The sequence below is a fragment of the Salmo trutta genome, chromosome 1 (genome assembly GCF_901001165.1).
Source record: "Salmo trutta chromosome 1, fSalTru1.1, whole genome shotgun sequence".
Classification (NCBI taxonomy): Eukaryota; Metazoa; Chordata; class Actinopteri; order Salmoniformes; family Salmonidae; genus Salmo; species Salmo trutta.
The window spans coordinates 59988543-60008643 of NC_042957.1; the positions used below are offsets into that span (position 1 = coordinate 59988543).

The window sequence follows — 20101 nt, forward strand, 5'->3', positions numbered from 1 at the left end:
ATCATTGCTACGCAGACGACACACAATGAATCTTCTCCTTTCCCCCTTCTGATAACCAGGTGGCGAATCGCATCTCTGCATGTCTGGCAGACATATCAGTGTGGATGGCGGATCACCACCTCAAGCTGAACCTCGGCAAGACGGAGCTGCTCTTCCTCCCGGGGAAGGACTGCCCGTTCCATGATCTCGCCATCACGGTTGACAACTCCATTGTGTCCTCCTCCCAGAGTGCTAAGAGCCTTGGCGTGACCCTGGACAACACCCTGTCGTTCTCCGCTAACATCAAGGTGGTGACCCGATCCTGTAGGTTCATGCTCTACAACATTCGCAGAGTACGACCCTGCCTTACACAGGAAGCGGCGCAGGTCCTAATCCAGGCACTTGTCATCTCCCGTCTGGATTACTGCAACTCGCTGCTAGCGGGGCTCCCTGCCTGTGCCATTAAACCCCTACAACTCATCCAGAACGCCGCAGCCCGTCTGGTGTTCAACCTTCCCAAGTTCTCTCACGTCACCCCACTCCTCCGCACACTCCACTGGCTTCCAGTTGAAGCCCGCATCTGCTACAAGGCCATGGTGCTTGCCTACGGAGCTGTGAGGGGAACGGCACCTCCGTACCTTCAGGCTCTGATCAGTCCCTACACCCAAAGAAGGGCACTGCGTTCATCCACCTCTGGCCTGCTCGCCTGCCTACCTCTGCGGAAGCACAGTTCCCGCTCAGCCCAGTCAAAACTGTTCGCTGCTCTGGCACCCCAATGGTAGAACAAGCTCCCTCACGACGCCAGGACAGCGGAGTCAATCACCACCTTCCGGAGACACCTGAAACCCCACCTCTTTAAGGAATACCTGGGATAGGATAAAGTAATCCTTCTAACCCCCCCCCCAAAAAAAAATATAGATGTACTATTGTAAAGTGGTTGTTCCACTGGATATCATAAGGTGAATGCACCAATTTGTAAGTCGCTCTGGATAAGAGCGTCTGCTAAATGACGTAAATGTAAAGAACGACCAGTTGAAAAACGGTGTGATTATGGTGGCCATTTTCTATGGTGTGCTGCACCTGAACTTAAGGTCATCGGGCAACTTTCTCCAAATTGTAGCAGCTAGCTGACTCAAGTTTTCGATGCATGCCTCAATAACCGGGGTTTGTGTGCTAGCTTAGCACATAGCGCTGCCTCCCTGAACTTGCCTCTGACTGGGCTTGAACCAGGTTCCTCTACCTCGCCAACACAAGTGACCGACGGCTTGACAATGTGCGAACCAATTTAAGCTAGCTCTGGAGTGAGGTTACAATACGTTCTTAACTCCATAAGACTCACCCTCTTTCAACTCACTCCACAGCAACCCCAGTCTTCGAGCATATAGCGCAGCCTCCCTGAACTTGCCTCTGACTGGGCTTGAACCATGTTCCTCAACCTAGCCAACACAGGTGACCGCCCGCTTGACAACATGCAAACAGATTGAGCTATACAAAAGATACCAATTGGATAGCTCCATCGGCAACATTTCAAGCTAGCTGTAATGTGAGGTTACGGTATGTTTGTGCATGACACAAGTCATTTTTCCAACAATTGTTAACAGACAGATTATTTCACTTATAATTCACTGTATCACAATTCCAGTGGGTCAGAAGTTTACATACACTAAGTTGACTGTGCCTTTAAACAGCTTGGATAATTCCAGAACATGATGTCATGGCTTTAGAAGCTTCTAATGGGCTAATTGACATAATTTCAGTCAATTGGAGTTGTATCTGTGGATGTATTTCAAGGCCTACCTTCAAACTCAGTGCCTCTTTGCTTGACATCATTGGAAAATCAAAAGAAATCAGCCAAGACCTCAGAAAAACAATTGTAGACCTCCACAAGTCTGGTTCATTCTTGGGAGCAATTTCCAAACGCCTGAAGGTACCACATTCATCTGTACAAACAATAGTACGCAAGTATAAACACCATGGGACCACGCATCCGTCATGCCGCTCAGGAAGGAGACGCGTTATGTCTCCTAGAGATTAACGTACTTTGGTGCGAAAAGTGCAAATCAGTCCCAGAACAACAGCAAAGGACCTGGAGGAAACAGGTACAAAAGTATCTATATCCACAGTAAAACGAGTCCTATATCGACATAACCTGAAAGGCCGCTCAGCAAAGAAGAAGACACTGCTCCAAAACCGGCATAAAAAAATCCAGACTACGGTTTGCAACTGCACATGGGGACAAAGATCATACTTTTTGGAGAAATGTCCTCTGGTCTGAAGAAACAAAAATAGAACTGTTTGGCCATAATGACCATCGTTATGTTTGGAGGAAAAAGGGGGACGCTTGCAAGCCGAAGAACACCATCCCAACCGTGAAGCGCGGGGGTGGCAGCATCATGTTGTGGGGGTCCTTTGCTGCAGGAGGGACTAGTGCACTTCACAAAATAGATGGCACCATGAGGAAGGAAAATTATGTGGATATATTGAAGCAACATCTCAAGACATCAGTCAGGAAGTTAAAGCATGGTCGCAAATGGGTCTTCCAAATGGACAATGACCCCAAGCATACTTACAAAGTTGTGGCAAAATGGCTTAAGGACAACAAAGTCAAGGTATTGGAGTGGCCATCACAAAGCCCTGACCTCAACCCCATAGACAATTTGTGGGCAGATCTGAAAAAGTGTGTGCGAGCAAAGAGGCCTCCAAACGTGACTGTTACACCAGCTCTGTCAGGAGGAATGTGCCAAAATTCCTCCAACTTATTGTGGGAAGCTTGTGGAAGGCTACCCGAAACGTTTGACCCAACAATTTAAAGGCAATGCTACCAAATACTAATTGAGTGTACAGTATGTAAACTTCTGACCCACTGGGAATGTGATGAAATAAATAAAAGCTGAAATAAATCATTCTTTCTACTATTATTCTGACATTTCACATTCTTAAAATAAAAGGTGTGATCCTAACTGACCTAATTTTTACTTGGATTAAATGTCAGGAATTGTGAAAAACTGAGTTTAAATGTATTTGACTAAGGTGTATGTAAACTTATGACTTCAACTGTATGTGCTAACAGATTTGGTGGCATTTCAGCTATTGAATTCGGCACAACCTAAAATTGTCACTTTGGAGTCTGGACTATAGGCCACTGAAGAGATTCTTATGGCTTTCAAATCATCTTGACCGCAAACTTCCTCTTCCAATGCTTACCCAGGCAGGGATGTTCCACTCAGGGCCTGTTCGAACTGACATAGAGCAAGTCTTATCTTAAGCCATTCTCTCATGCGCAACGCGCATTATTATTTACATAAGTATTCACACCACTTTTCTATGACACTCCAAATTGAGCTCAGGTGCATCCAATATACTCTGATCATCCTTGAGATATCACTAGAACTTGATTGGGGTCCACCTGTGGCCAATTCAATTGTTTTGACATTATTTAGAAAAGAAACACACCTGTCTATATAAGTTCCCACTGTTGACAGGGCATGTCAGAGCAGAAAATATTCCAGGAACTGTCCGGTTATCGCCGAGATACAATTGTGGAGGAGGAATATATCTGGGAATAGCTATAAAACTATTTCTATAGTGTTGAAAGTTTCCATGAGCACAATGGTCTCCATCATTGGGAAATTGAAAAAAATATGGAACTACCCAGACTCTGCATAGAGCTGGCTGTCCGACCAAACTGAGCAACTGGGCGAGGTGACCAAGAACCAAATGCCCACTCTGACAGAACTACAGAGTTCCTTGGCTGAGATGGAAGAACCTGCCAGAAGGACAACAGTCTTTACAGCACTTCACCAATCTGGGTTTTATAGGAGAATAACCAGATGGAAGTCACACCTGAGAAAAAGGCACATGACAGCACGCCTGGAGTTAGCAAAAATGCATGTGAAAGACTCAGATCATAAGGCTACGTCTGGAGAAAACCAGGCACACACAGCCCATCACCTGTCGAACACCATCCCTACCGTGAAGCATGGTGGTGGCAGCATCATGCTATGGGGATGCTTTTCAGCAGCAAGGACACAGAAAATCCTTGATGAGAACATACTTCAGAATGTAAATGACCTTAACTTGGTCACGGCCCCAGTCTAACAGGACAGTGACCCCAAGCATACAGCCAAAGCAATGCTGGAATGGCTTCAGAACAAGAATGTGAAAGTCCTTGAGTGGCCCAGCTGAAATCCAGCCTTGAATCCCATTAATTTTGTGGAAATTCTTTAGAATTACTGTTCCCCGCCGCTCCCCATCTAATTTAACAGAGCTTGAGAAAATCTGCAGGGAAGAATGGGAAAAAAATCCCCAAATCCAAATGTGCAATGCTGATACAGATACACCCAAGACGACTCAAAATTGTAATCGACGCCAAAGGTGCTTCTACAAAGTATTGCTCTGAGTGTGAATAATTATCTAAATCAGATATTTCTAAAAATAACCATTTAAAATCACAGCATATCTTTTGGCTGTCTTTTTGAGTGGGTGAATATAGGTCGGAATCTCATTGATCAAGATCTCAACCAACTATTACCCAATTATCCACGTGGAAATGTCATGGTGTGCCAAGTGGGAAGCGATCACTTGTCACTGACTTTTATTTTGACATGAGGCAAGCAGAGAATTGGGACCCACGTTTGGAAAGTCTGATTTAATATAATTTATTTTTAACCTTTATTTAACAAGGCAAGTCAGTTAAGAACAAATTCTTATTTACAATGGATGGCCTACCCCAGCCAAACCCGGATAACACTGGGACAATTGTGCACCGCCATATGGGATTCCCAATCACGGCCAGATTCGAACCAGGGACTGTAGTGACGCTTCTTGCACTGAGATGCAGTGCCTTAGACCGCTGAGCCACTCGGGAGCCAGTACATACAGTACATTCCTTTTAATATTTTGTCTCAAAAGGACCAATCCCCCAGACAAATGGGCAGACTAAGTTCAAATGTAATATTATTCAATATTCTGGTTTCCAGAGGTCCTGAGAGAACCATTTCCAAAGATTTATTGTATTGCATTATGTCAGACTGTGACTAGCTAGCTGGCTATCACTGGATGATGTATCAGGCTAGTCAGAGGCTTACTTTCAGGGGCTGGTAATATCACACTGGACATAACAGATGGTTAAAGTTATGGTCAAGTTTATTCTGAAGTTGTTTGTATAAAATGTACCAAAAAAGGACAAAAACCTTTAATTGAATCTGAGCATATTAATCTTTGAGCATCTCACAATGAATGTTTGAAAGAGAGCTCAGCCTATTTCCTTGCAGTTGCTGCTCTCCAGAGACCCTGACACTCCTTTAACTGCTCTTCTTCTTCCACTCCACCCTCCATTCATTCCAGTCCAGTAGGGTTCGACTGGTCTGCCATCCAGCTACCTCCAGACCTAGAAGAGATGAAGCACAAACAATGGTGACTTACCAGTGTGACAACATCCAGGGGAGTCAGTTGGGTATGGTGCTCAAGACCAAAAATGTAAATTAGGCTCAAATCATTCCAATCCCGATTTAAAATGCAACAGCTGTTTAGCATATTGAAGGCTGGCTTTAGGACCAAGTGGAGCATCGCTCGGAGAGCGGCTGCCACCCTGCCGCCTCGGAGAGAGTAGAGAAATCGAGACACCCTACTCCCAATTTTTTTCTGATTGGGGCGGGGCCACTCTGGTCTACTTATTGCCCCCAACGGGGCGGGAGCGGACAATAAGTAGACCAGACAGCTGTTCCTTCTCTTGCGTGAGCATGCCAGATATTATGGAGGAACAGAAAGCTCACATGGGTAAAGCCTGCTCACGCGAGAGAGGAAACGCCCACTTATACAGGCAGGAACCGTGACCGTTTTTTCTTCAATGGTTAACGGCCTGAGTAAACTCTTATCTTTTCGCTCACTTTTAGAAAGCAGGGACAGTGCCAGTCTGCTTTGCTGGACAGCAATTTAGGCAGTGTGCTGAATGCTTTGAATTTGATGTCGGCATTTGAACTGTCTTATTTGATAGCCAGGTGATCATTTAATTGGGAGGTGGGGGAGCCCTCCTTTTTGGTGGCCGTTCGAAACCAAAAGCATTTATTGCCATTAGAATATGGGTTGTGAAAGCTGTAGAGCTAATTTATATTTTTATTCATTCACCCAGTAGGCTAGAGCAAGTTTGGTTTCCTGTTTTTGGCCTTAAAAACAAACAATTGTAGGCTATAACAAATGGGCATTGTCATGCAGTGACAGAATGATTATTGAGATAATGCAAATCATTCATGATTACTTAGTTGGGCTAACTTTTTTCAACTTCTTGCTGTAGGCTTACTTCATCATCGTCATCCTCTGCCTGCATCCTTAATCCCTACCTGTAGCCTACCTGCCTCTGGTATAATGCATTTCCACCATTCACTATCAGTCTTGCTTGTCCAGCTTCCTGAATTAAAATGAGATATTCTAACAATCTTGCTTGCAAAAGTTATTTAGCTATAGTGTGGATGTAGCACTTTTTAAAATATAATGAGCACCCTGATAGTGCAACTTCTGTGTATGCAACACATTACAATCAGATGGAGACAAGCTGGCCCGGGGAACAAATGGAGCGAGCCGCCCCTTCGTTGGTTTACTGAACTCAGCAAAAAAAGAAACGTCTCACTATCAACTGCGTTTATTTTCAGCAAACAACATGTGTAAATATTTGTATGGACATAAGATTCAACAACTGAGACATAAACTGAACAAGTTCCACAGACATGTGACAAACAGAAATTGAATAATGTGTCCCTGAACGGGGGGGGGGGGGGGTCAAAATCAAAAGTAACAGTCCGTATCTGGTGTGGCCACCAGCTGCATTAAGTACTGCAGTGCATCTCCTCATGGACTGCACCAGATTTGCCAGTTCTTGCTGTGAGATGTTACCCCACTCTTCCACCAAGGCACAAGCAAGTTCATGGACATTTCTGGGGGGAATGGCCCTAGCCCTCACCCTCCGATCCAACAGGTCCAAGATTGAGATCCGGGCTCTTCGCTGACCATGACAGAACACTGACATTCCTGTCTTGCAGGAAATCAGCCATACTGCTAGTTCTGTGCGTGGTGCCATTGTCATGCTGGAGGGTCATGTCAGGATGAGCCTGCAGGAAGGGTACCACATGAGGGAGGAGGATGTCTTCCCTGTAACGCACAGCGCTGAGATTGCCTGCAATGACAACAAGCTCAGTCTGATGATGCTGTGACACACCACCCCAGACCATGACGGACCCTCCACCTCCAAATCGATCCCGCTCCAGAGTACAGGCCTCGGTGTCACGCTCATTCCTTCGACGATAAACGCGAATCTGACCATCACCCCTGGTGACACAAAACCACGACTCGTCAGTGAAGAGCACTTTTAGCCAGTCCTTTCTGGTCCAGCGACGGTGGGTTTGTGCCCATAGGCGACGTTGTTGCCGGTGATGTCTGGTGAGGACCTGCCTTACAACAGGCCTACAAGCCCTCAGTCCAGCCTCTCTCAGCCTATTGCAGACAGTCTGAGCACTGATGGAGGGATTGTACGTTCCTGGTGTAACTCGGGCAGTTGTTGCCATCCTGTACCTGTCCCACAGGTGTGATGTTCAGATGTACCAATCCTGTACAGGTGTTGTTACACGTGGTCTGCCACTGCGAGGACGATCAGCTGTCTGTCCTGTCTCCCTGTAGCGCTGTCTTAGGCGTCTCACAGTACGGACATTGCAATTTATTGCCCTGGCCACATCTACAGTCCTCATGCCTCCTTGCAGCATGCCTAAGGCATGTTCACGCAGATGAGCAGGGACCCTGGGAATCTTTCTTTTGGTGTTTTTCAGAGTCAGTAGAAAGGCCTCTTTAGTGTCCTAAGTTTTCATAACTGTGACCTTAATTGCCTACCGCCTGTAAGCTGTTAGTGTCTTAACGACCGTTCCACAAGTGCATGTTCATTAATTGTTTATGGCTCATTGAACAAGCATGGGAAACAGTGTTGAAACCCTTTACAATGAAGATCTGTGAAGTTATTTGGATTTTTACGAATTATCTTTGAAAGACAGGGTCCTGAAAAAGGGACGTTTCTTTTTTTGCTGAGTTTACATAAATATTCTCAGAGCCAACTCGTTGGTTAATAGAATGTTTAAATACTCTGAGGCACCTTGTTGATAAAATGCCTCAATATTCGTTCAAATATTTTTTATTGAACACACACAAGAATTGTGTATAGGTATAAAAGACAAGTATGCAATTCTTATCTAAACATAAAAGAGCAGACAGAAACAACAAGACCCAGAGTTCTAGGTACAAAACAAATATTACAAAACAAGACATACAGAACAAGGACAGTTAGAAAGAAAGAGGGTAAAAATGCCTCAATATTCGTTGAATATTTTCCTTCCCTGGTGAATAATGCAGAAATTATCAAATGAGCTTGGCGTACACATTATGCAGCGCAATAAGAGAAAATGTAACTACTGGAAATATATAGGTTTGACACAGAGAATGATAGAGTCCTCTAGTGGCCAAAAGGCCATTTTAGCATGAGCAGGGCCATGAGGGCTTCCACCATTTTAATGTAGTCAACTGGATGGGACTTCCAACTTCATTGGCTGAGCCCTCCTGGTGACCGTGTTCGAGTCATGTCCAACCGGGTCATCAGGAGGGATCAGCCAATAGTGAAGAAGAAAATTGACTACTTCAAACTGGAGATTGCCTCAATGACGCTGCTCATATACGCTACAATGGCACATATAAAATATGAAACTTCTATCTATCTCTATGGTTTGATAAGGTGACATGTAAAGGGGCCTTAGCTCCCTTTTAAAAAGGCATGTGTAGATTTTCCATTTGTATTTCGTGATTTTGGACATTCTTTGGTCGAGTCATGCGTCCTTGTCGGCCTAAGTAAGTCATTTTGTGTAGGCCTATGCCTTTTATTTCAAAGCATGTTTATGATTTATGTGGTATAGTTTGCATTCGCGGCCAACTGTTTTATGCACCAGATACTCACATTTATTTTTATTTTATTTATTTAACCTTTATTATACTAGGCAAGTCTTAAGAACAAATTCTTATTTACAATGACGGCCTACCAAAAGCCCTCCTGAGGGGACGGGGCCTGGGATAATACAAAATAATAATAATAAAATAGAAGAAAATTGATATCGGCTTTTGAAAATCGTCCTTGTGATTTGATAGCCTGTATTATGCATCTATTTCATGTTCACTGTATGTGCTGTTCCACAAGTAAATGAGTCAATTAATGAAGTTGAGTAGTGGTTGACATTTTACACACCATTCCACAGACCTTTAAACCCATTATTGAGGTGATAATTAATGTCTGGGATCATATTTATTGGTTTTTGCTGTTCTCCAAATAGTATTTTATACACTGCTCAAAAAAATAAAGGGAACACTTAAACAACACAATGTAACTCCAAGTCAATCACACTTCTGTGAAATCAAACTGTCCACTTAGGAAGCAACACTGATTGACAATACATTTCACATGCTGTTGTGCAAATGGAATAGACAACAGGTGGAAATTATAGGCAATTAGCAAGACACCCCCAATAAAGGAGTGGTTTGGCAGGTGGTGACCACAGACCACTTCTCAGTTCTTATGCTTACTGGCTGATGTTTTGGTCACTTTTGAATGCTGGCGGTGCTTTCACTCTAGTGGTAGCATGAGACGGAGTCTACAACCCACACAAGTGGCTCAGGTAGTGCAGCTCATCCAGGATGGCACATCAATGCGAGCTGTGGCAAGAAGGTTTGCTGTGTCTGTCAGCGTAGTGTCCAGAGCATGGAGGCGCTACCAGGAGACAGGCCAGTACATCAGGAGACGTGGAGGAGGCCGTAGGAGGGCAACAACCCAGCAGCAGGACCACTACCTCCGCCTTTGTGCAAAGAGGAGCAGGAGGAGCACTGCCAGAGCCCTGCAAAATGACCTCCAGCAGGCCACAAATGTGCATGTGTCTGCTGAAACGGTCAGAAACAGACTCCATGAGGGTGGTATGAGGGCCCGACGTCCACAGGTGGGGGTTATGCTTACAGCCCAACACCGTGCAGGACATTTGGCATTTGCCAGAGAACACCAAGATTGGCAAATTCGCCACTGGCGCCCTGTGCTCTTCACAGATGAAGCAGGTTCACACTGAGCACATGTGACAGACGTGACAGAGTCTGGAGACGCCGTGGAGAACGTTCTGCTGCCTGCAACATCCTCCAGCATGACCGGTTTGGCGGTGGGTCAGTCATGGTGTGGGGTGGCATTTCTTTGGGGGGCCGCACAGCCTTCCATGTGCTCACCAGAGGTAGCCTGACTGCCATTAGGTACCGAGATGAGATCCTCAGACCCCTTGTGAGACCATATGCTGGTGCGGTTGGCCTTGGGTTCCTCCTAATGCAAGATAATGCTAGACCTCATGTGGCTGGAGTGTGTCAGCAGTTCCTGCAAGAGGAAGGCATTGATGCTATTGACTGGCCCGCCCGTTCCCCAGACCTGAATCCAATTGAGCACATCTGGGACATCATGTCTCGCTCCATCCACCAACGCCACGTTGCACCACAGACTGTCCAGGAGTTGGCGGATGCTTTAGTCCAGGTCTGGGAGGAGATCCCTCAGGAGACCATCCGCCACCTCATCAGGAGCATGCCCAGGCATTGTAGGGAGGTCATACAGGCACGTGGAGGCCACACACACTACTGAGCCTCATTTTGACTTGTTTTAAGGACATTACCTCAAAGTTGGATCAGCCTGTAGTGTGGTTTTCCACTTTAATTTTGAGTGTGACTCCAAATCCAGACCTCCATGGGTTGATCAATTGGATTTCCATTGATTATTTTTGTGTGATTTTGTTGTCAGCACATTGAACTATGTAAAGAAAAAAGTATTTAATAAGATTATTTCATTCATTCAGATCTAGGATGTGTTATTTTAGTGTTCCCTTTATTTTTTTGAGCAGTATAGTTTTTAAACTGTGTACAAATGCAGTAAATGAGTTTCAACTTCCAAACAATTCCTTGGGGGGAGGGGCATACCCTAGGTTTAGCTGAACGGACGCCACTGACAACATCCCAACATACACGGTGGGAGTAAACAGCTACTGACTGAGCATACCTTGTTACACTGAGCTTACCTTTGAGGAATGGCTGAAAAATTTGGTCCATAAGTTTATGACTCTCATGCACCAGCTCCCAATGATCTTGAGGGAAAGGAAAAAGGGATAACATAGAGGAAAAAGTGATAACAGAGTTATAACACAGCATTGACAGACATTGGTTTAAACTGTCATGTAAAGATGATCATTAAAGGCTCACTGTTGCTGTGTGACATTGAGAGTTGTTTGAGAGCCCCCTCTAGTGGCGAGACAGGGTGTAACACAGCGCAGAGGCACACTGCTTGGCACACAGCCCTGATCTCATCACATACAGATGCATCTGGTCCCAAACAAACACACACCGAGCCTAAGGGAGAGAAATAGCACATTCAATAACACTCACATGACATACACCATCTATTAAAATGACATGATGAATGTACATCCATCTAGAAACAACCCGCGTGACAACTGAGTACAGCAGTTGGTGTTGGATTACTGAAAGATGTTATACACACCACGTTTGACTCCAATAAGGAAGGGCTTGTGGTTGTTTTTCATGGCCAAATTAAGGTCCTCTGACCTACAAAATGAAAGAAATTATATCATTGAGCATGATATAAATCCAAATCTGAGCACACTTCACTTTCACACCAAACAGGCAGACACCAACTTACGTATAAACAAGTTCCCCTAGCCTCACTCCCAGTTTGATTGGCACTGTCCTCCTGAACTCTAAAAAAATAAACAGCAGAAAAGTATGTTAAAGCCATTGATAGTTGATAGCCATAATGATCAACAAGCCATTTCATTGTTTATTATTCACTGAATGTCAGCCATACCCAAGAATACAGGCTCTTTATGATTGGCCTCTAGTGGAGCGAGGACCCGTCCATCTCTAAGGTATTGGTGGAGCACAATAGCAAGCCGAGCTTCGTTGAGTGTCTCCATGACAACCGAACGCACTGCTTTGTAATTTGCAAAAAGGTGGAGGATGGTGAAAAGGAAGAAGAGGACGAACGTCAGCCTGAGGAGATGAGAAGGGATGGAAAACAGATCAATCTCCATCGAATAACCAATAGGTTAGCTATATAGAGCTGTCATGTCCTATCTCATACAGTGCCAGTGTAAGCAGTGCAATAGAGGACTCACAGTGGATTGTCAGTGACAAGAGGAATAAGGATCAGACTGACTAGCAGTCCAGCCAGATTCACTAAAGTCTCCTGTAAAGAACACATGAATTACAATAAGATCCTCATCTTAAAGCAGCCGTACAAGACAGGACAGTAAAAGCCATGGGTTAGTTACAGTATTTTACAGTATCATCAAGTAGAGAAATATGTATGGAGCACCTGGCTGCCATCTTTGGCAGAGATGTCCGCCATGTTGTCTCTGCGAGCTTGGTGAAGAGTCAAAGCAGCTCTGGTGGCCCCACCTGCAACCCCGACAATGGACTGACAAACACAGAGAGAGAGATATCGAACAGTGTACATTTACATTTAGCAGACACTCTTATTCAGAGCTAATTACAATCAGTGCATTCAACCAAAGTAGGTAAAATAACCACATATTAGGAACATTGCAAGTAAAACCTTCAAAATAGCTGGTTGCTATCTGCAAAATCAATGCTAGTGAGAATATGTTATTCAGGTTTACCTTGAATATTCCAGCAGAGCACACAATTAGAGTGAAGCATGTTGGGAAGTTAGGAGCCAGTATTTCCATGAACATGGCGATATCATTGAGAACATCAGCAACAAGCCTAAGGAATACAGCACAAGCATTGACATACCCAATAATTCCATAACACACAATGAACACACTCACTTTATTGATGCTTGACATCCCTACCTCCATTTTTTGGCCTCAGAGTCCAGTTTATTCCTAAAACACAGAGAAAGACAAAATTTGAAAAACAATATTGAAAATTACTAATAGTAGATTACAAAACAAATCAAAACTCACCCTTTAAGCCAGGCAAATAGGATTCTTCCCAGCATGCCTGTGCCATCTAAAATGTAGATAGTTTTTTTTTATAAAACCCCTTAACAGGAAAGAAGACAATGGTCTTAAAACAGTCATTACACTAACCTCGTAACAACCAGGTAATTGTTGCAGCAGCAACTGTTGCCTCTTGGTTTCCAACACCAACACCCCTTAAAGAGGCCTGGGTGGCAAGAGTACCTGAAAGAGAACTGGAGAAGGCCTGTGTGTGTGTGTGTGTGTGTGTGTGTGTGTGTGTGTGTGTGTGTGTGTGTGTGTGTGTGTGTGTGTGTGTGTGAGAGAGAGAAAGGGAGAGGGAGGGAGTGCAACAGAGTGTTAAAATGTACCAATAAATTTGACATTTCAAAATAATGGCACACATATCCACAAAACAACAACATCCTATGTCTTTCTCACACAGACCTACCTGAAGAGTATCCCAAAATTGATACTGCAGGTAATCGCCACTGACACTCTCTGGATACCCCTGAGGCAAGAAGACACTCTAACAAGAGCAGATGAGACATGAGAGAGAGAGTGGGGGGGGGGTTTAGGGACAGATTGAAATGTACAGTATGGGTACCTGGAGGAAAATGAGGGAGGGTCATGCTTTTTCAATTTCAGTCAAGGGGAAGGTTTAGTATTTTTTAAATATAGTCCAGGGGAGGGTCATGTAATTGATGACATTTCTATATTTCTCAGTGTTTTAGAATTAGTTGCTTACTAGGCTATATATCGATGTGTGCCCGATGCCTCCCCTCATCTCTGATTCTCCCTTGGGCACGCAATATCAAGTGTGCTTATAGGCTATTTAGTGTGGTCTCAATCAAATGATCCATAGCCTATATGTGCATGCTAGGAGAAGCACAGAGCAAAGTTATATTTTTAAGATAGCTGTTGGGATGGGGTAAATAAAACTAGGCAGCATTACACACTGCAATGGATATTCCAACCCTGAGCCCCAGCCTGCTCTGCTCTTGCTGACCAATGCCTAACCAATGGCTGTGCTGTGTAGGCCTACGGTGGTAGTTCAGGAGAGTCAAAGGCTTCTTCAGATTTTTTTGGATTGCGCGCCGACTAGCCTATGTTCTGTTTAGGTTAAGAAGGAGAGGGTGAATATGAGAAGGAGCTATAGGAGGACAGACTCATTGTAATGGCTGGAATGAAATACATGGAATGTATCAAACACATGGAAACCACGTTTGACTCTGTTCCATCAATTACATTCCAGCTATTACAATGAGCTCGTCCTACTATAGCTCCTCCCACCAGCCTCCACTGGTGTGAACAAGCATTACAACTCAGCCTGGAAAACACCCTACATTCACCTTTTATGGTGACAATAACACCCTCCATTCACCTTTTATGGTGACAATAACACCCTCCATTCACCTTTTATGGTGACAATAACACCCTCCACTCACCTTTTATGGTGACAATAACACCCTCCACTCACCTTTTATGGTGACAATAACACCCTCCACTCACCTTTTATGGTGACAATAACACCCTCCATTCACCTTTTATGGTGACAATAACACCCTCCATTCACCTTTTATGGTGACAATAACACCCTCCATTCACCTTTTATGGTGACAATAACACCCTCCATTCACCTTTTATGGTGACAATAACACCCTCCACTCACCTTTTATGGTGACAATAACACCCTCCACTCACCTTTTATGGTGACAATAACACCCTCCATTCACCTTTTATGGTGACAATAACACCCTCCATTCACCTTTTATGGTGACAATAACACCCTCCCTTCACCTTTTATGGTGACAATAACACCCTCCATTCACCTTCTATGGTGACAATAACACCCTACATTCACCTTTTATGGTGACAAAAACACCCTCCATTCACCTTTTATGGTGACAAAAACACCCTCCATTCACCTTCTATGGTGACAATAACACCCTCCATTCACCTTTTATGGTGACAATAACACCCTCCATTCACCTTTTATGGTGACAATAACACCCTCCATTCACCTTTTATGGTGACAATAACACTCTCCATTCACCTTTTATGGTGACAATAACACCCTTTATTTGCTGTATAATTTGGAACTACTGGCATTAGGCCTCGGCATGCAAATATTTAGTTTATCAATAGATTATTGGGTTTCTATGCCCTGCCTTGGTATAGGCTCTGAGATTAAATAGGCAAGGATGTTGCGCTCCTATCGCACAGCAATAGTGTAGCCTACACATACTGTCAAATATTTTACCTAAACTACTGCCCTATTTAATGTGTCAGCAGTCATTTATGCTGTATCTGGAAAATAACTGGCAGTTTCTGAACGAGAAAACAATGGCACATTTTCGTGGACCTGTCAGCAAAACATTTTAATTCGACAATGTTTTAAGTAGACTTTTCCCCCAACCTAAATGATGGACAACCCGCAAATTCTGAAACATAGTAGGGCAGGCCACAAAAAAATGCAATTACAGTACTTACAGTAGGTACAGTTCTATTTCTCCTGTGTTTTTGTTTTACTTGACTTTTTAATTTATGTTTTATAGTACTACTGATATTTATTACTGCTAGAAAAGCATTTCACAGTAGGCTACTTATGCACATGAGAATACAAATTGAAACGCCATACATATGCCTACTTCAATGTAAAAGATCAGCTGTTAAATTCAACTGTATACCGGTATTATAAACCGCGCTGCCTATGATTTTGCAAAACTTGAAATACATATAGCCTATCTATTTACTAGGCTACTAGGTCCAATTAAATGAGAGATGTGGATGGTAATTTGTTGTATGGCTCCTTTGAGAATATGAACCAATCACAGCCAGAAAAAGTGAGGAATATATTCTGCAAATATAGTGCCTAAAAAAGGGAAAAAGATTCCTATGTCTAATTATTTTCGATTCTAAATATAAAACACATAGATTTTCATTCTTCTCACTAATGGTAAATGGTTCATATGTTTTCCTGTTTTTTTATTTTTTTTTATTTAAGCTTTTCATCATATCCCCCATTTGCACAAAATACTTACATGCAGTAGCGACCCGTCATTCAGGGCAGGTGGGGCTGAGCCAAAAGAACAAGTCGACAATCTACTGGCAAATCCTTTTTAATCCTTGTCATATGAAGAGAAATTATAGATAAAACGTATCGGTGCTCATCGGCCATTGGACTTAAAAGATTACACAACAAGTTGGAAATTGCAAATTCACCAATGAGTTGTTTGGAAGGAGTCAGTGGCTAACTGCAAGCACTGCAAAGCAACCACTAACATTAGCCTTCTATTCAATGGAGTGGCTGTGTGTTTTCTTCCCGAGTTCCCAACAGTAATCCAGAGAATGGCAGACTTTGATGACAAAGTTTGTTGACAAAATGCGCCCCCAAAGGACCACCGTGCCACCTTCACAAGGTGAGTCCAAAAATGTATTGTATGCTGCTGCATAAATGATGTAATATGCAAGGGAGATATGTATACTGTAGCTAAGAAAGTAATGCTAAGTGTATGTTGTGTAGTATGCTGTTAGTAGCCCATGTCGTTCGTGGCCGGTGTGTGCTTGTTTGCCCACTTTTTTTTCACAGCTTTGACAGTGCTACTGATAGTAGTGGTGGCACCTGGGTTGTGCAAATTCAGCACACACAACATTCTACAATAGAATTCTGTTATTTGACATGTCAAATTAAAAGCGTATTTAATGCGTCGAATAGTGTTATGACGTGTATCTTTTTTGACACGCAAAGACCCAAACGGCGTTCAATGTGCCTCACCCTAATAATTTGGTCTATTTTCACCTCTTAATTTCGCCTACTGTTCTAACTTGGTGGTGCACATGTAGCTTTTAACCTGTTTTAGAGAAATGTAATCATTGAATATTGCAAGAGCTTTCATTGTCTGGTTTATATGTCCCCTTTATTTATCCTACGGTTCTGACTTGTTGTACAGGGAGTACACTGTAAGAACGGCCCATGTTCTGAATTCTGTCGCTGTACAGTGGGGGAAAAATGTATTTGATCCCCTGCTGATTTTGAACATTTGCCCACTGACAAAGAAAGGATCAGTCTATAATTTTAATGGTAGGTTTATTTGAACAGTGAGAGACAGAATAACAACAAAAATATCCAGAAAAACACATGTCAGAAATGTTATAAATTGATTTGCATTTTAATGAGGGAAATAAGTATTTGACCCCCTCTCAATCAGAAAGATTTCTGGCTCCCAGGTGTCTTTTATACAGGTAACGAGCTGAGATTAGGAGCACACTCTTAAAGGAAGTGTTCCTAATCTCAGTTTGTTACCTGTATAAAAGACACCTGTCCACAGAAGCAATCAATCAATCAGATTCCAAACTCTCCACTATGGCCAAGAGCAAAGAGCTCTCCAAGGATGTCAGGGACAAGATTGTAGACCTACACAAGGCTGGAATGGGCTACAAGACCATTGCCAAGCAGCTTGGTGAGAAGGTGACAACATTTGGTGCGATTATTCGCAAATGGAAGAAACACAAAAGAACTGTCAATATCCCTCGGCCTGGGGCTCCATGCAAGATCTCACCTCGTGGAGTTGCAATGATCATGAGAACAGTGAGGAATCAGCCCAGAACTACACAGGAGGATCTTGTCAATGATCTCAAGGCAGCTGGGACCATAGTCACCAAGAAAACAATTGGTAACACACTACGCCGTGAAGGACTGAAATCCTGCAGCGCCCGCAAGATCCCCCTGCTCAGGAATACATATACATGCCCGTCTGAAGTTTGCCAATGAACATCTGAATGACTCAGAGGACAACTGGTGAAGTGTTGTGGTCAGATGAGACCAAAATTGAGCTCTTTGGCATCAACTCAACTCGCCGTGTTTGGAGGAGGAGGAATGCTGCCTATGACCCCAAAAACACCATCTCCACCGTCAAACATGGAGGTGGAAACATTATGCTTTGGGGGTGTTTTTCTGCTAAGGGGACAGGACAACTTCACCGCATCAAAGGGACGATGGACGGGGCCATGTACCGTCAAATATTGGGTGAGAACCTCCTTCCCTCAGCCAGGGTATTGAAAATGGGTCGTGGATGGGTATTCCAGCATGACAATGACCCAAAACACACGGCCAAGGCAACAAAGGAGTGGCTCAAGAAGAAGCACATTAAGGTCCTGGAGTGGCCTAGCCAATCTCCAGACCTTAATCCCATAGAAAATCTGTGGAGGGAGCTGAAGGTTCGAGTTGCCAAACGTCAGCCTCGAAACTTAATGACTTGGAGAAGATCTGCAAAGAAGAGTGGGACAAAATCCCTCCTGAGATGTGTGCAAACCTGGTGGCCAACTACAAGAAACGTCTGACCTCTGATTGCCAACAAGGGTTTTGCCACCAAGTACTAAGTAATGTTTTGCAGAGGGGTCAAATACTTATTTCCCTCATTAAAATGCAAATCATTTTATAACATTTTTGACATGCATTTTTCTGGATTTTGTTGTTGTTATTCTGTCTCTCACTGTTCAAATAAACCTACTATTAAAATTATAGACTGATCATTTCTTTGTAATTGGGCAAATGTACAAAATCAGCAGGGGATAAAATACTTTTTTCCTCCACTGTACATTTCAAAAGTGCTGAACAAATAGTTATATTAGCCACGTCCATCGTCGCTCATTAATGTCTTAATCGAAATTACAGATTGCCTCTTATCAACTTGTCGTCCCCTTATGCCATAGCTTGTACATCTCAATTGTTTAAGCAAGTCAGCCATATCAGCTATGTTTTTTTTAAAGGCAGTAAATGAGGCTGAATGAACTGTTTCGCTGCCAAACAAAGCACTGCTGAAAGCCAGGTGTAGCAGTGGTAAGGTGTTGGGACAGCTTTATGTAGGTCCTAACCGTTTGTGGGCACCGTTTGTCGCCGTTATAGTGCAATTAATGTATTGTTTAGTGTTGTGGCTTTGCTGGCATGCATCCCACATTTTTGTTTTTGCCCCACCAAGATGTACATGCTAAAATCGCCACTGCTTACTTGCAATACAATATTTCAACCACTAGCAGATGGTCTAAAGTTTGCGGAGAGGTGAGCACATTCTCACAATCAAGCTAAACTTTTTTAAATGCCAACTTTTGCGTGAAAAGTGGCGCAAGCACATTTTGGGGTATTATTTTGTACTTATGAAAGGTGTATAAATTAGGCCCCTTGTCTGTCCCAAGAAGTGAGGGTAAACGGTAGGCATGGAACATGTTATCCACTTTATGTTTAATTATTATTTGGGGTATAGATGAGGGTCACTTGTTTTTTTTCAAGCGTTCAGGAAGGGTTTAGGTCAAATATATTTTGCTTAAGAGGGCTAACCGTTTTCATTTCAGAGATGTCAGATTTTCTCCATGTAACGATTATTATAAATAACGTTCAGTCCCTTAGCAGTTATGAGACTATCTTCTGTGAGCCTTAATCAAAATTCATTATAATGTAAAAAAATTCTCACTTTGAACACGCCAATGATGGTTTTTCCAGTCGTCCCACCGTTGCCCCCTTCTCTTTCTCTCTTCATTACTCCATCCTTCAACTGATATTTCCATGACTCGAGGGAGCCATATCTCTCCGTTGCCACCACTGACATTTTTTCTTTCTCAATTTAATGAAATACCACCTGCACGGTTAGACAGGTGTTTGTAAATAATATATTTAGTTATGAATTTTATGCAATAGTAATTTCTGTTGCATGTTTTCACTTACCAACACTTTACTTCCGTGTTTTCAGAATCCACGTCAGCTGTACAAGTTCTGTATTTTCTATTGGCTAAGGACTGAAACTGTCCCTGCAGTTTAGACCAATCCCGCGATTGCTTTGGAACAGCTTGATCCATTTTCCACAGACGTGAATTTTGCTTGTTTGTAGTATTTGTGGCTGTGTGTGTCAAATAAATCAATAAAATTGTATTTGTCACATGTTTCGTAAAAAACAGGTGTAGACTAACAGTGAAATGCTTACTTACCGGTACTTTTCCAACAATGCAGAGTTAAAGATACAGAAATGGAAAAGTAAAATTTAAAAAATAATAACAATAACGAGTAAAAATAGCATGGCTATATACAGGAAGTA

General features: G+C 43.1%; 1 protein-coding gene across 1 annotated transcript; it reads right to left on the minus strand.

Moving 5' to 3' along the window:
* Positions 1-5106: 5106 nt before the first annotated feature.
* On the minus strand, positions 5107-19926 carry rusf1 (RUS family member 1). The gene is made up of 15 exons (XM_029768620.1): positions 19735-19926; positions 19484-19648; positions 13465-13542; positions 13146-13260; positions 13020-13065; positions 12906-12938; positions 12711-12816; positions 12407-12508; positions 12207-12277; positions 11897-12081; positions 11732-11789; positions 11573-11637; positions 11275-11421; positions 11094-11159; positions 5107-5368 (listed from the first exon to the last, which is right to left on the minus strand). Exons 2-15 carry the CDS (start codon positions 19616-19618, stop codon positions 5283-5285), a joined length of 1293 nt encoding a protein of 430 aa, XP_029624480.1. The 5' UTR covers positions 19619-19648; positions 19735-19926; the 3' UTR covers positions 5107-5282.
* Positions 19927-20101: the final 175 nt, after the last annotated feature.